General features: G+C 41.5%; 1 protein-coding gene across 1 annotated transcript; it reads right to left on the bottom strand.

Moving 5' to 3' along the window:
• Nucleotides 1–1,332: 1,332 nt before the first annotated feature.
• On the bottom strand, nt 1,333–12,093 carry ADAD1 (adenosine deaminase domain containing 1). Its single transcript, XM_035141243.2, has 11 exons — nt 11,889–12,093; nt 10,137–10,325; nt 9,084–9,251; nt 8,241–8,327; nt 7,635–7,760; nt 6,842–6,965; nt 6,335–6,505; nt 4,699–4,925; nt 3,725–3,962; nt 3,057–3,189; nt 1,333–1,446 (listed from the first exon to the last, which is right to left on the bottom strand). Exons 1-11 carry the CDS (start codon nt 12,091–12,093, stop codon nt 1,333–1,335), a joined length of 1,782 nt encoding a protein of 593 aa, XP_034997134.1.
• Between the last annotated feature and the right edge of the window lie 1,796 nt (nt 12,094–13,889).

Here is a 13,889-nt window from a genome sequence, read left to right as displayed (position 1 = left end):
AGGCCTGCTTCATTCACAAAAGTATCACAATGAAGGTGCTGTGAAAATACTTGGGTGGCAGTGGCTTCACATGGTCTACAAGCTGTTTGCCCTGTTGCCCATGCAACTGTACAGATCCATCTCCGCTTTGTGCCCAGCAAAGACTCTCCATGCAGTAAGTCATAAATACATTACAGCTGCATGCGAAGCCACTCAGTTCCAAGCATGTTTCTGGGAATTAGCCATTATACATTTAACTTCCTTCACTTTGATTCCAAAAACTTAAGATTATGAGGACTCTTGAAGCAGCTTAACCACAATAAATGAATTTTTTCAAGATACCTGCCCATATATAAACCAACTCCTGAAGGGGGACACCAACTTCAAAGAAATGGCATTAAATATATCATTTTGGCTGCTGGGTTTGCATGTTTTTTTTACCACTTGGACCACAAAATCAGTAGAACATTTGTGAGCTTGCTAGTTTTTGGAAATCGATGGATCACACACAACTTTTTATGAAGCTGGGTAGATTAATTTTAATGGCAAACCACGGTATGTGATTAAGACCCTTTCAGTCTTAAGGGTTTTAGAGGGGAAAGGACATTAAGTCATTAAGTCATCAACATCATCTCTGAAGTCCAATTGCATCTCTGAAGTCCAATTGCAAATTAAATATTTAAGACACCTGATATAATTTCCAAGTTGTTTCCAAATGCAAACACAATTATGCACAAAATACTGGGCTTGAAAAACTTGCAGGCCTGTTTTCCATAATGTACCATGAGTAGATCACATATTTGGTTTGACACTGTGCTTGTGGGGTTTTCTACTGCTGTAGTTTCCTACAGGCTTAAACTTGAGTGCCCACAACTGAAAAAAGACACAGCCCACAAAGTTTAATGATGATTAATAAGGAAAATTGTTGCTTTTAAAGGCAGAAGAGAAGCAACCAATCTTTAAAGCAAGGCAGTGACATGGTAACTTGCACTGCCGTTACAAGCAGGTACTGAACCCAGCAAAATAATAATTGCTAGCACACAATTCTCCACTTTTACATTGTTCGACCTCACTTATTTTAAAGCTTCATAGCCAAAGTATGAGAAATCAATTAAAAATAAATTACTGCAAATGCATAACACACATAAAACACCAAACTATAATGCCAGATATCTTTATACTGGCAAGTAACAAAAATGGCCCGCATATGTTAACAACTTAGCTAAGTTATTTTGCTTATGTACAATTTTTTCAGTTGACACTGTACTGATCTACAACTACTAACCAATGAAAAAGTTAAGATATTCAAAGAACTAGTCTGCTTCAAGAGCTCCGGAGCCGATATATTAATCTTTACATACTGAATTGTTCAATACGTGGAGACTTCACAATCCAAGACCCAAAACCATGCTGCTCCAGGTAGGTTTTCAGCAAATATTTCGCTCCTTGGTAGGACTCTGCCATAATCTAAATTTTAAAAGTTCAATTAATAATTTAACAGTCAGGTTAGTATAAAGAAATCCTCACAATGTGTTTTGAAAGTTTGCATTCGGCAAGCTTGTTGAAATTCACATGCCCCAGATGGCCTATTCATCTCTAATAAAATTATTATTATTATTTAAATATCATTCGAAAATCACAGGATGGTACACAACATAAAAACACAAAATACAATACAAGAAATGAAAACCAATCCCCCCGCCACAAACATATTTAAAAAGCACTCTCGCATAATGTAGCTGGGTAGGAGAGCTGAAAATAATGCCAATATATTTCACATCTGGCAACCAATGCACCCCTTCGGTTTAATTTAGCACAGTGATGTCCAACACATGTATCGTGATCTACTGGTTGACCCATGTGAGGTTTTTGTCGATCGCTGGCTCCCTTCCGGCCCCGCCCCCCCCCTGCGCTGGCCCCTCTCCTATTGTTTTAGAAGGGAATCCGGAGTTTAGAAACAGAGGCTGTTATATGGCCAGCGATCAGGTTAGTTGGTGCTTCTGTCCCTCCCCCTCCCTCAAAAGAAGTGGACAAAATTTCCAGAGCCCCTTTAAAAGATGGCATTTCCCCTTCCCAAAAAATCTCAACAACTTTGGCCTGAACCCCTAAAAAACAGGGCATTTCCCCTCCCCCAAAAAGTTCAACAACTTTGACCTGAACCCCCTGAACGGGGGTAGATCACTTCCAGATTATAAATTTGAAAGTAGATCGCAGTCTCTTGGGAGTTGGCCACCCCTGATATAGTACATGGGTAAACAGGTAAAGGGACAGACAACGCTGGGGTTGCGGCGCTCATCTCACTTTACTGGCCGAGGGATTCGATGTGCAGCTTCCGGGTCATGTGGCCAGCATGACTAAGCCGCTTCTGGCAAACCAGAGCAGCACATGGAAATGCCATTTACCTTCCCACTGGAGCGGTGCCTATTTATTTACTTGCACTTTGACATGCTTTCAAACTGCTAGGTTGGCAGGAGCAGGGAACGAGCAATGGGAGCTCACCCCGTTGCGGGGATTTGAACCCCCAACCTTCATGGCCTTTTAGCAGCTGTGGTGGCCCGTTTAGCAGAATTACTGTATTTAGCACTAACTCTAGATGTTTACACTCAATTCTGACCCAACTAAGCCTCCTGTCAGGAGTATACACTTCTCCTACCCCACTAACCTATGCAAACTGCCTTTAACCCCTAGCCCTTTCTACAGTTCGAAGCAGAAGAGGGCACAAGGATTTATCAGCTACTTTATCATGCTATTCCTATCTTTTAAATACAATATTAAAGCCAATTTAACACATTGGTTAAAGCCGATGGATAGATTACGAAATTTTATCCTTGTATCATGGTAAACAAATTACCGATGTGCTCTTGTTTTAAAATACAATAGAACCATGTATACTACTGAATTACCTTCCAAATTAATGAATACTACTGAACTATGACCTTTAGATTAACAGCCATTCAAATAGCAAGATCTAGGATACTGTTTCCCCTTGCTAGCATTAAAACCAAACTCAGTGAATGAACAAAATAGAATTCACGAGATCTGCACTTAACAGCAAGTTTCCTTTCATCAAGTCTTACCTTTGCATCATGGTACGTGCCCGCTTTAAGTAAATCATCTCTCTTTGATTCTTTAACCACTAAATTGAAACGACTTAACATCGCAGCCTTGCAAAGACGACTTGCCATTGAAATGCCACTTTTGAAGGGTGAACTAGGTATGAAAAAAGTGACGATAAAGAGCACACTAGTGGTTATTTGTCTGAATTCAACTAGTTATAGAGAGCAGAGTTACTGAAAATCCTTAACAGGTTTTAGGGTTATGTGGAAAACTAGAAGCCTCTGTTTCAAAGTTATTTTATAGAATGCATAACCAAGATTAAATGTAAAGGTAAAGGACCCCTGACAGTTAAGTCTAGTCGCGGATGACTCTGGGGTTGCGGCGCTCATCTTGCTCTATTGGCCGAGGGAGCCGGCGTACAGCTTCCAGGTCATGTGGCCAGCATGACTAAGCCGCTTCTGGTGCAACGGAACACCGAAACCAGATAAGTGCATGGAAATGCCGTTTACCTTCCCGCCGGACTGGTACCTATTTATCTACTTGCGCTTTTTGGTGTGCTTTCGAATTGCTAGGTTGACAGGAGCTGGAACCGAGCACATGAGAATAACTTCCCACTTGTTTTGAACAGAGGACAATTAAGCTAAGGTGCTTCTTTCAATTTAATGTACTTTTTGTTATAAACATTTACCTTTCTGTGATCTTCCCATTTAGCCCATCTACGACCTCCAACGACAAGTCTCCTTGGGACCAATTCAAACTAAGAGATCTGTGTTCCAAGTCTACCTGTACAGCGCAAGCAGCAGATACCAAGCTAATGCGAGGTCTGTTCACCATGTAGAACATGGGCAGTTTTGAAGTGAGCGCATCATCTACTCGTTGTTTGATAGCTATTTCCAATCCTCGTGTATCATGGCAGTTCCCATCCCCTAAAAAAAGATTAAGAACCACACCAAATATTAAGAGATCAAGGCATGCTTCTAGACTCTGAACCTTTGCTCTATGGAGATGTAGAGTTACCATTTACTCTCAGCTTTAAGCCCCATTCCCATAGAACATTAGTTTTCAGACATGTAGCACAGATACTAGGAAACAGCCAATGTTTTAATATTTAATACTGACTGAAAGGAGAGACTCAAGTCTAAACACACAAGGTGCATGCTGGGTGTGTTCACAATCAGACATGACAGAGAGGTGATCTTTTCATGCAAAAGGTACAGAATAAAAGTACAAACACCATGCGAGTGTAGCATACAAATGAACTGATTTCATGTCCATTGGCCCAGAGATTGGATAGACTCAGCTTTCAACCTGTAAATCATAATTTTTCAAAACTATGTTTTGATATCTCGAACTACAGTTCCCGTCAGTGCTATGGGCTGATGGGAACTGTAACCCATGACATCTGGAGGGCACTAGGTTGTAAAAGGCTTTTAAAGTGTCATTTTATATTTTAGTACTGAATTTTGTAAGCTGGTTAAATTCTTTCAATAGAAAAAAAAACAAGACATTTATCAAACTTAAAGCTAAAATTCATGTCACTGCATGTTTCAGAAGCTGTTCTGTTTTGGGGGCCACTTAACAACCCAACAGACAAGCGTGAAGGTATGTGATCTGTTATGAGGCATTTTAACAGTATTCAACAAGTAGAAGTCACTCACTTACCAACAATGATCCTGTTAACATAAACGGGCTGAATGAAGTGACTTAGCAAGGCTCCCTGAACACCCAGTACTTCCCATCTTGTCAGTTTGTCACTAGCAGACATGCTGCTTATTCTAGAAATTTCAGCAGGACAGTAGACCGTGAGATAAACCTTGCCTTCAACGGCGACATGAAGGCACAGTTCCTCATCAGCTTCAAATGCAGATGCAGAATTGGGACTGAGGCGTCTATAATTAAGTATATAGCACAATAATTAAGATATAGCCGTTTCCCCAGTCATAGCAAAATAGAAGTCAGCCTCTAAGTGGATGCCTTGCTACCAGGGCTTTTTTTCCAGCTAGAACTTGCCGGAACTCAAGTTCTAGCACCTCTCAGGGACTAAAGGTAGCTGCCAAGTCTCCTCTTGTGCTAGGGCAACAGCTCAAAGAACTGTGGTATCTTTGGCTAATAGGGAGCTATCAGCAGTATGTGATTTCCTTCCAACTGACCTTTCCCTACCACCCTAGCAAGCAATAGCATGCTAACACATGGAAATACACATAGCAGGACAGGCTTCCCATTCATAACTGTTGTCTCAATCACAATTATCAATTATTTCTTTCAAGAGGACCCCTTCTCAACCACTACGGTAGGAAGCTATGCCAACAAGGGAAATTTTTTAAGGCTTGGATTCTGCAAAAGCTAGTTTTCATCCTTCAATATGAACAGAGCCAGTTTGGGAAGGCAGGGAGCTCCTTTCCAAGTTCTATCCCCTCAGTTGTGAACAAAGCACTGCAAATTTACACTAACTCAGTGCTGGGGGGAAATGAAAAGATAGATGTTTGAAGCAGTGAAAACAAAATTATCAGCTATCTGTATGAACTAGGCTACGCTTAAATTTGATTTTGCATCACTTCTACGTTACTCTCCCTTTTTCTTTTCAGTAGGTTGGTTTAAGGGGGAGGGCTTACAGAGAACAGTTCCCCCCCCCCATCCGAAGCAGCTAGTCTTCCAGCAGTCATGAGAGCGAAGGGTCTGATGGAGGGAGTCAGGAAACGGAAAGGGAGTGCCAGGGCTCTGGCAAGATCCAAGAGCCCCTACTCCATAGGCAGGGAGAGAGGGAGGGGGAAAGAGAGGACAGGAATCAGTCAGACCGGAGACCCTTCCTCCCGACGCCGGAATTGAGGAGGAGGAAAGGGAGGCGCTTCTCAGTTCCGAGGCTTTTATGTTGGTCTAGAACGTGGAGGGGGGCAGTGCAGGAATCTGACTCGAGCAAGTAGACATGAAACCAGCAGTTCGTTACACTGTAAATAATGTGCACTAATAAAAGCTTCTGAAAGACAAGCATGTGGAAGGTCGATACTCAAGAGTAGTCACAACAACCCTGACACAATTCCTGCACTCCCTCCATCAGACCCTTCGCTCTCATGACTGCTGGGAAACGAGCTGCTTCAGATGAGGGGGGGCTGTTCTCTGTAAGCCCTCCCCCTTACAGTAGGCCTTCCAATTATCATAACTGCAAACCTCTGTGATGTGTTACAAATCAGACTAATCAATATTACTTTCTTGTATGGCAAATACAATGTAAAACCATCTTAATGAGAAAAATGCATCTGCATGAATTAAACTTTATGAAGTTGGAATGTCTAATACTTACAGCCTGGACTTAATCTGAGCAGATCCTTTTGGTAACTGATTCATGTAGAGAAATAGGCTTACGTTTGGTTTTAGCGCAAGCAAGTTTGAAGATGGCTCAATGCAAAATATGGACTTATCCATCATGGCAGCATTTTTACTGTAGTAGAGCAAAAGCTGTCTATAAAAATACCTTGAAAGAAGCATAAGTATTTCAGATACAACACAGGATGCATTTAAAATCTGTGTTAGAGAAACCAGGGTGAACACAAATCATTTCATGTCAAATTACATTTAGAGTCAAATTACATATTCCCAAGAATTAGCAGGCCCGGGGAGAGCTGGTCTGAGGCCCAGGGCGGGAGTCCCCAGTTGGCTGGGAGGCCCAGGGCATTCTTGGCATGACAATTTAAGTCTGGTAGACCCCTCGTATGGGTCCCTGACCAGTTTAGCCCTCCAAGGTACGGTACAAGTGTACGTGGCCACAGTTTTAATTTGAGAAAAAGCAGCAGCGTTATTTATTTTTTACCTAAGAAGAGAGCGTCTTGCAGTAACAACAGCATGAGAGTCATGCAATATTCTCCCATCTGGATGACCACATTGACTATAGTTGAATTCACCTGTTCCGATAGCTACCACCTCATGCTGTCTAACTAAAAGCAAACAAACAAACAAACATTTGAGAAATTTAGTTGCCCATTTTGGAATTCAGCTTTGTTTTTATTCAATGATATTTTTAGATACTCCCTAGAGCAGGAGTGCAGAACTGAATTTGAAGAAAGGACTAGAGCCACAAGCTGTCAGCTCCCCGTAGGTCAGGCCTATCCTTCACCTAACATCATACGTAAGGTGCAAGCCAGGTAATACAGTGGTACCTTGGTTTACTAACTTAATCCGTTCTGGAAGTCCATTCTTAAACCAAAGTGTTCTTAAACCAAGGCGTGCTTTCCCACAGCAGCGGGGGACTCAATTTACAAATGGAACACACTCAACAGGAAGCAAAAAATGTTTTGCTTCCAAAGCAAAGTTCACAAACCAAACACCTACTTCTGGGTTTGCAGCGTTCTTAATCCAAGCTGTTCACAAACTAAGCTGTTCTTAAACCAAGGTACCACTGTATGTGCCAAATTCCTAAGCGACAGCATCTCTCAATATTTCCTTTTGAATTTGATGCTACAGCCTCACCAGTCCCATGCCTAACTCTCAGTGATGAACGAGTGAGCATGGTTTGAGCCAAGCCACATCATTGGGGGGGGGGATAGGGCAGCTTTATGGGGACCAGAAGTTGCCACTGCAATTTCAACAACAACGTTTATGCTTACCTCTTTCAATTATGAAAGCAGCCAGCGAACTGCTACAACTCTGGTACTCTGGATATTTAGCAGTCAAGCTATTGAATGTTTCCCTGACAGCTTGAGAAACTTTTTCATACGCAAGATGCCGCCCTTCTAGTAAAGTTATAAAGAAAAAGCAAAGAATCAAAATCAACTGTTTAGAAATACTGGTTATCATCACTAAAGGGGAAAAATAGTGTGCTTATTCTCCTTGGTATAAGGAGGAAGTGTGGAATGCTAAATCCTTCTCTTGGGAGTCCACAGAGAGTACTTCAAGTAATGATCTGCTTTCTTAAGAATATGCAAGTAGTACACAAGTAGTTGACCAAAAACAAAGCAAAAACCAGGAGTGATAGCTAACTTGAGATGCCACAACAAAGTTCCATTTTTAATAAGCCTAACAATTCTAGAACTTATACAGTGATCACCAAACACCTGCAGATGTTAAGGCACCAATGAAGGTCTTGCTTGGCACCCCAGGCGCTGGGTTAGTGGCCCACGTGTACACTGTGCTATGGAAACGGCAGTTTATTTAGTGATTAAAAAATGAACATGCACAACCATACATTTGCTAGAAAAACAGAAAATGCCTACCATAAGGAAGCTTTGAAATGTAGCCAGGTTCAGCTGTTCTTTGAGGTTCAGTTACGGTTGTAGTTTCTGAAAGATTCCTGGGAGGACCTGCAAAGATACCAAATTGGAAAAAAATGAAAGATAACAACCTAACATGTTACTTAAGAGAAATATATGCTCCTTTAACCAATATATGCTACAAACCAACACAACTAGTGCCTGGAATAGTCAAAGTACTCCACACATCAACTGTCTGCAATACAACTAGATCACGTGGGGCCAAGACTTTGGAATATTCCGACACACATCATAGACACTATGAAGATTCAAAAACATGGCAGTGCCACTTGAAAAGAGGGCAAGAAGATACTATCTACAGGTGAAACTCAGAAAATTAGAATATCGTCGAAAAGTTTATTTATTTCATTAATGCAACTTATTATTTTTTCTTTTTCTTTTAATTCTTACAAATGCTTTCTTTTGGAAATTCCACAGTAATAAAACAAATAGTTACAATAATACAAAAATAAACATCGCTATTACATTTCATTAATTACATTCCATTTACAATTGGCCCACCTAATGACAAATAATTACAATTACAACAAATAAAGGCTTGACATATCTTGCTTTGCATGTCATGCATCTATCTCATATATTGGTTTCACCTTTTAAGTTGCATTACTGAAATAAATGCACTTTTTGACGATATTCTAATTTTCTGAGTTTCACCTGTACCACTCTTTTCAGCATCCCCAGTGCTAGGGCAATACAGAATAAAAGATTGGTAACAGATAACATTGTCCCCCACCCCCACCCCTGAACCTGACAGTGAAAAGACATACATCATGGTAGCAAAAGTACCTGGATTTTCCAGAGGTTTTGGTTCTGTCTCATCTAACTGCAGTAATTCATCAAGAGCAAGTTTTGCGGCATTGGATTTTGATTCCTTCTTGTTTTGCCCCAATCCAGTCTTATACTGAATGCCATCAACCACAGCACAAAATGCAAAGTATGATCCCAAGAGATTACCTTAAAAAGTGCCACATGAAATCTTTTTTTAGATCAATGCAATTGTAAAAGTTTTATTTTATTACAATTTATGCATATTGCATTTCACCAAATTTGAATTCCATTCTATCTAATAGCTCAATATTGGTAGAAAACCAACCATTCCGGGGATATGCAGACAGCGCTGTTCTTTCCTAATCTTCGTTCTTCAGCCAAACCAAGTCACAGCTATCATATCATTGCGACACCAAACTTCAAGTATGACAGAAATTTGAATATTGTTTTCATTCCCAATTTAAATTGGGTTCCTAATCAGTTATTTGGGGCTGTCAAATGAACAGAAACGTCTTCTAGATAAATGTTTGAGATGGAGTTATTAATTTCACCCATTCCCAGCATTATGACTTATGCTTTGCATTTTTAGAGCAGGGAATGAGGATACTAAGTTGCAACCAAGCAAAGGCAAGTGACCTCTCCAACATTTTATGAAGCAATGGGTCTGCAAAATATCAAAATGGCAACCAAGGAATAGTACCGTGTTTCTCCGAAAATACGCCATACCCCCAAAATAAGCCATAGTGATAGGCAGTTTAACCTTGTAGGTTAAACTGTACCATACTTAATTTAAAAAAATAAGACATCCCCTGAAAATAAGCCACCGTGGTTTTTTTTTGAGGAAAAATAAATATAAGACGGTGTCTTATTTTTGGAGAAACAGGGTATGTCGTGGGTCGATTTTAATCAAGTTGTGCAGCGACTGAAATTACAGAGGGACCAAACTAATATTATATGGCAGCTTTGAATGCCACCTATTAAACAGCACCTGTCATGTCCCAGTACTAGAATACAGTAGAGTGGAATCCCAACAAAGTGATTTTATTTTTTAAAAAACACAGAAATATTTACCTGTTGCTACTGTTTCCTTTAATTCAAGCTGTACGCGCTGCATTTGTGCAAACTGATGCAAAGCAGATACTGGGTTTATATCCCCTCGTTTATATTTTGTGACAAATTCCTTCGGAATTTTCTTGGGAGGAAGTGAAGTGATTGGAACAATGGGTCCTGCTTTGGAATATAGGCTTTCAGGAACTTGACCTGAAATGTATTAGTTAATAATATGATAATATCTTAAAACTTGAAGAGCAAAGTTAGCATAAGTCAAAAGATTTGCTTGGCAGCTTTTGTCAGTTCATTTTTGGCTATTCAGAAAGTGCTTCTTCACCAGGGGTCAGCAAACTTTTTCAGCATGGGGGCCGGTCCACTGTCCCTCACACCTTGTGGGGGGCCGGACTATATTTTGAAAAATATATATGAATGCCTATGCCCCACAAATAACCCAGAGATGCATTTTAAATAAAAGGACACATTCTACTCATGTAAAAACATGCCGATTCCCAGACCGTCCGCGGGCCGGATTTAGAAAGCGATTGGGCCACATCCGGCCCCCGGGCCTTAGTCTGGGAACTCCTATTCTTCACCATATCAAAAGCATTGTGACATTTTTCAACTTTTTAAAAGCTATTTTTATTTTATTTTCAGGGTTGACTCTCATTACCTTGTTCATTGGGAGAAATGTCATATATAAAAACTTCATAAACTATGACATTTCTCCCAATGAACAAGGTAATGAGAGTCAATCAGGTTCAGTGGGATTGAACTGTAGACTGCTTGACATAAAGCCTATTATGGATACTGGGGAATTCTTGGTATATTTCCACATATAATTAAGGGTCTTCAGGCACTTTAAAGAAAAACATTTAGAAAGACACAAATGTGGGGCTGTTAAAGAACTGTGAAAACAACCCCATAGGAATGCATCTAGATTCCTTGTCTCAAGGGACTTTAACTTTTAAAGCAAAAACATACATTAAAACCAATAAAGCATGAAGAAACATTGATATATTAACTGGAAGATCTCTGAACAAGTAGCTTTAAGATAAGCAAAAGCAATGTTCTCTCCACACATTTCTTTTGAGTCTCCAAAAATTCTGATTTCACAGGTAGGCGGTCTTAAGAGGTATAAAGTCACACAACATTCAGATGGCCAATGAGTATTTTTTGTTTTGGCCAGACCGGTGAAGAAATCTTGCTGTTAAAAGCAAAAAACGATTTTGGAGAACAAAAATAAATAGCAGCAGCAGAATTTTGGAAGAGCGCAGATCAGGTTAAGAGTAAAAATGCTAATTTGGCTGCGATCACATCAGACATGGGAAGTAGCCTGATTTTTGAAACACTTAAATGCCACTTTAATAATCATGGCTAACCCGAAGTGTGGAAATGGTAGTTGTTAAGGGTGCTGGAAACTAGCTCTGTGAGTGCAAAACTACAGTTTGTAAGATTCCTTGAGCAAAGCCACGGCAGTTAAAACAGAATAAAAGGGCTCTAAATCATGTCGTGCGGATGTGACCTAACTCCGATCAGCCTCAGACAGCATGGAGAGGCCCCAGGGCACACCACCTCCAGATATTTTGGCCACAAAGAGAGGGCGGGGAGACACTGGGTTACAAGTCATTCAAGAAAACTGCCAGAAACTGCCTTTTCCTCCAGACAGAGGCAAAATCCTTCAGATATTCCCAACATAACAGGAAAAAGCCTTCCAAGACCGCCAGCTGAAAAAGAACAGTTTAGAAAATCAAAAACCAAACACCGTATGATTACCTGTGATGTTCGTCACCTTGGAAGCCAAGCTGGAAATGTTAGACGTTTCTGCCGGTAAAAACATGGCTTTGGCGTTCTCTGCCTGCGGAAACAAGGGAGCCGAGGCCTGCAGAGAAGGTTGCGGTGGTGGCTGGGCGGGCAGGTTCTTCTTCAGCATTTGGGCAAAGCTGGGCACTCGGGACGCCTGGGGCCAGTCGCTCGCCATCTTGCCCCAAACCTGGAAACAAAAGGAGGAGTTATTGCCAGAGATTCAGGACTGCTGGGGCTTGTGGGCCTCAAAGGAGCCTTAGGGACACTTGCCCGCTCCTAGTAACACAATAAGGAGGGGGAAAGCAGCCCAAACGCCGCTAACTTGACCAGACCTTCCTCAGAAAGGATTTAAATCAGCAACAGAGGTCTAAACACACTATCCTTCCACAGACAGCGAAGCGTCGGGCCTGTAGGCCTCCCTTCCGGAGCCACGGAATGACGCCACCTTGGCCCAACGGAACGCAGCATCCTTTGGGCCAAACCAACCAATTCCAACAGAGGCCAAGCGCGCAGGCTGCAAAGAGGGGCATGGCTGCTCAAGCTCTCAAAGAGCTTTTTGCAACCCCACAACAACCACCCAAGGGAGAACGCCCCTCGCGCCAGGGTGCGCCACACGCAGGGCCCCACACGTAACACAGGTGGCTTGCTTCCTTGGTCTCTCTCCCCCCCCCCTACATCCACCATCGTCCTAACGGCTCCTGCGGCACCACAAACACTCAATGGTCATTGGCGCCCCGGAAGTGTGGGGGGGGGGGGCCGCGGACACATTTATTTATTATTTCCTTAATTATTTACATCTACAGGTGAAACTCGGAAAATCAGAATATCGTCGAAAAGTGCATTTAATTTCAGTAATGCAACTTATTATTTTTTTTCTTTTTCTTTTAATTATTACAACTGCTTTCTTTTGGAAATTCCACAGTAATAAAACAGTCACAAGAATACAAAAACAAACATCGCTATTACATTTCATTAATGACATTCCATTTATAATTGACCCGCCTAACGACAAATAATTACAATTAAAACAAATAAAGGCTCGGCGTATCTTGCTTTACATGTCATGCACCTCTCTCATATATTGGTTTCACCTTTCAAGTTGCATTCCTGAAATAAGTGCACTTTTCGATGATATTCTAATTTTCCGAGTTTCACCTGCATATACCACTGTTTATCTTCCAACGGTCTCAAGGTGGGGTGCGGTTTACGTACGAGCTAAACAGATTTACGTACGAGCTAAACAAGCAATAGCTTAGGGCCCCCACTCTCTTGGGGGGCCCCAAAAAAAAATCAAAGGAAGAAAACCTGGATGCACATTTCCAAAATAAGATAAAAAACAAATAAAATAAAACCTACATACTGTACAGCAACAGTGTTTTGTGTTGTGTAGGCTCCTATGATGTAAGGCCTGCTAGCCTGCTCCCTAAAATATCACTGGTTTTCTCATTTCTATATATAGGGTGCCTACATTCTGCATGGACTGGTCCATAAATTACCATATAACATATATTCAACACAAAAAAACAGCGACAATTTGTTGTTGACAAAGGATAGCTGGACATATAAAGGGCCCCACTACCTCCAGTAGCTTAGGGCCTCATCAAACCAAAATCTGGCCCTGGTGAAGTAGGTTAGGCCCAAGGTGGCCCAGGGAGGTTCACGGCCGAGTGGGGATTTGAACCCTGCTCTCCCCAGCCCTAGTCAAACACTTTAATCATTGGCGCCACACTGGCTAGGCTCTCCGCAACCCCTTACGGCCCCCCAACAGACTGTGGGCCGACAAGAGTTTTTACTGGGCCCAAGAGGGTTCATGTCTAGCTTGACTAGAGTGCTTTAAAACGAAACAAAAGGCAGCCTTCCTTAGGGACATGAGTAATGGCACGCGGTGAATTTTTTTTCATAGAGGAAGAGATAGGGCTGTATGTAGAGTCGGAAGAGACCCCCAGGGACATCTAGTCCAACCCCCTGCAA

Source organism: Zootoca vivipara, chromosome 16 (genome assembly GCF_963506605.1).
Source record: "Zootoca vivipara chromosome 16, rZooViv1.1, whole genome shotgun sequence".
Lineage (NCBI taxonomy): Eukaryota > Metazoa > Chordata > Lepidosauria > Squamata > Lacertidae > Zootoca > Zootoca vivipara.
The sequence above is the reverse complement of the archived record's forward strand: the minus strand, read 5'-3'. Positions and strand labels throughout refer to the sequence as shown.

Bases quoted from the DNA above. Each gene is read 5' to 3' on its own strand.
- ADAD1 (XM_035141243.2), bottom strand. From the start codon at position 12,093: ATGGCGAGCGACTGGCCCCAGGCGTCCCGAGTGCCCAGCTTTGCCCAA. The intron at 9,252-10,136 runs GTAAATATTTCT...GCACTTTTTAAG, and splicing joins AAAGGAAACAGTAGCAACAG to GTAATCTCTTGGGATCATAC. The intron at 7,761-8,240 runs GTAGGCATTTTC...TAACTTTACTAG, and splicing joins CATTTCAAAGCTTCCTTATG to AAGGGCGGCATCTTGCGTAT.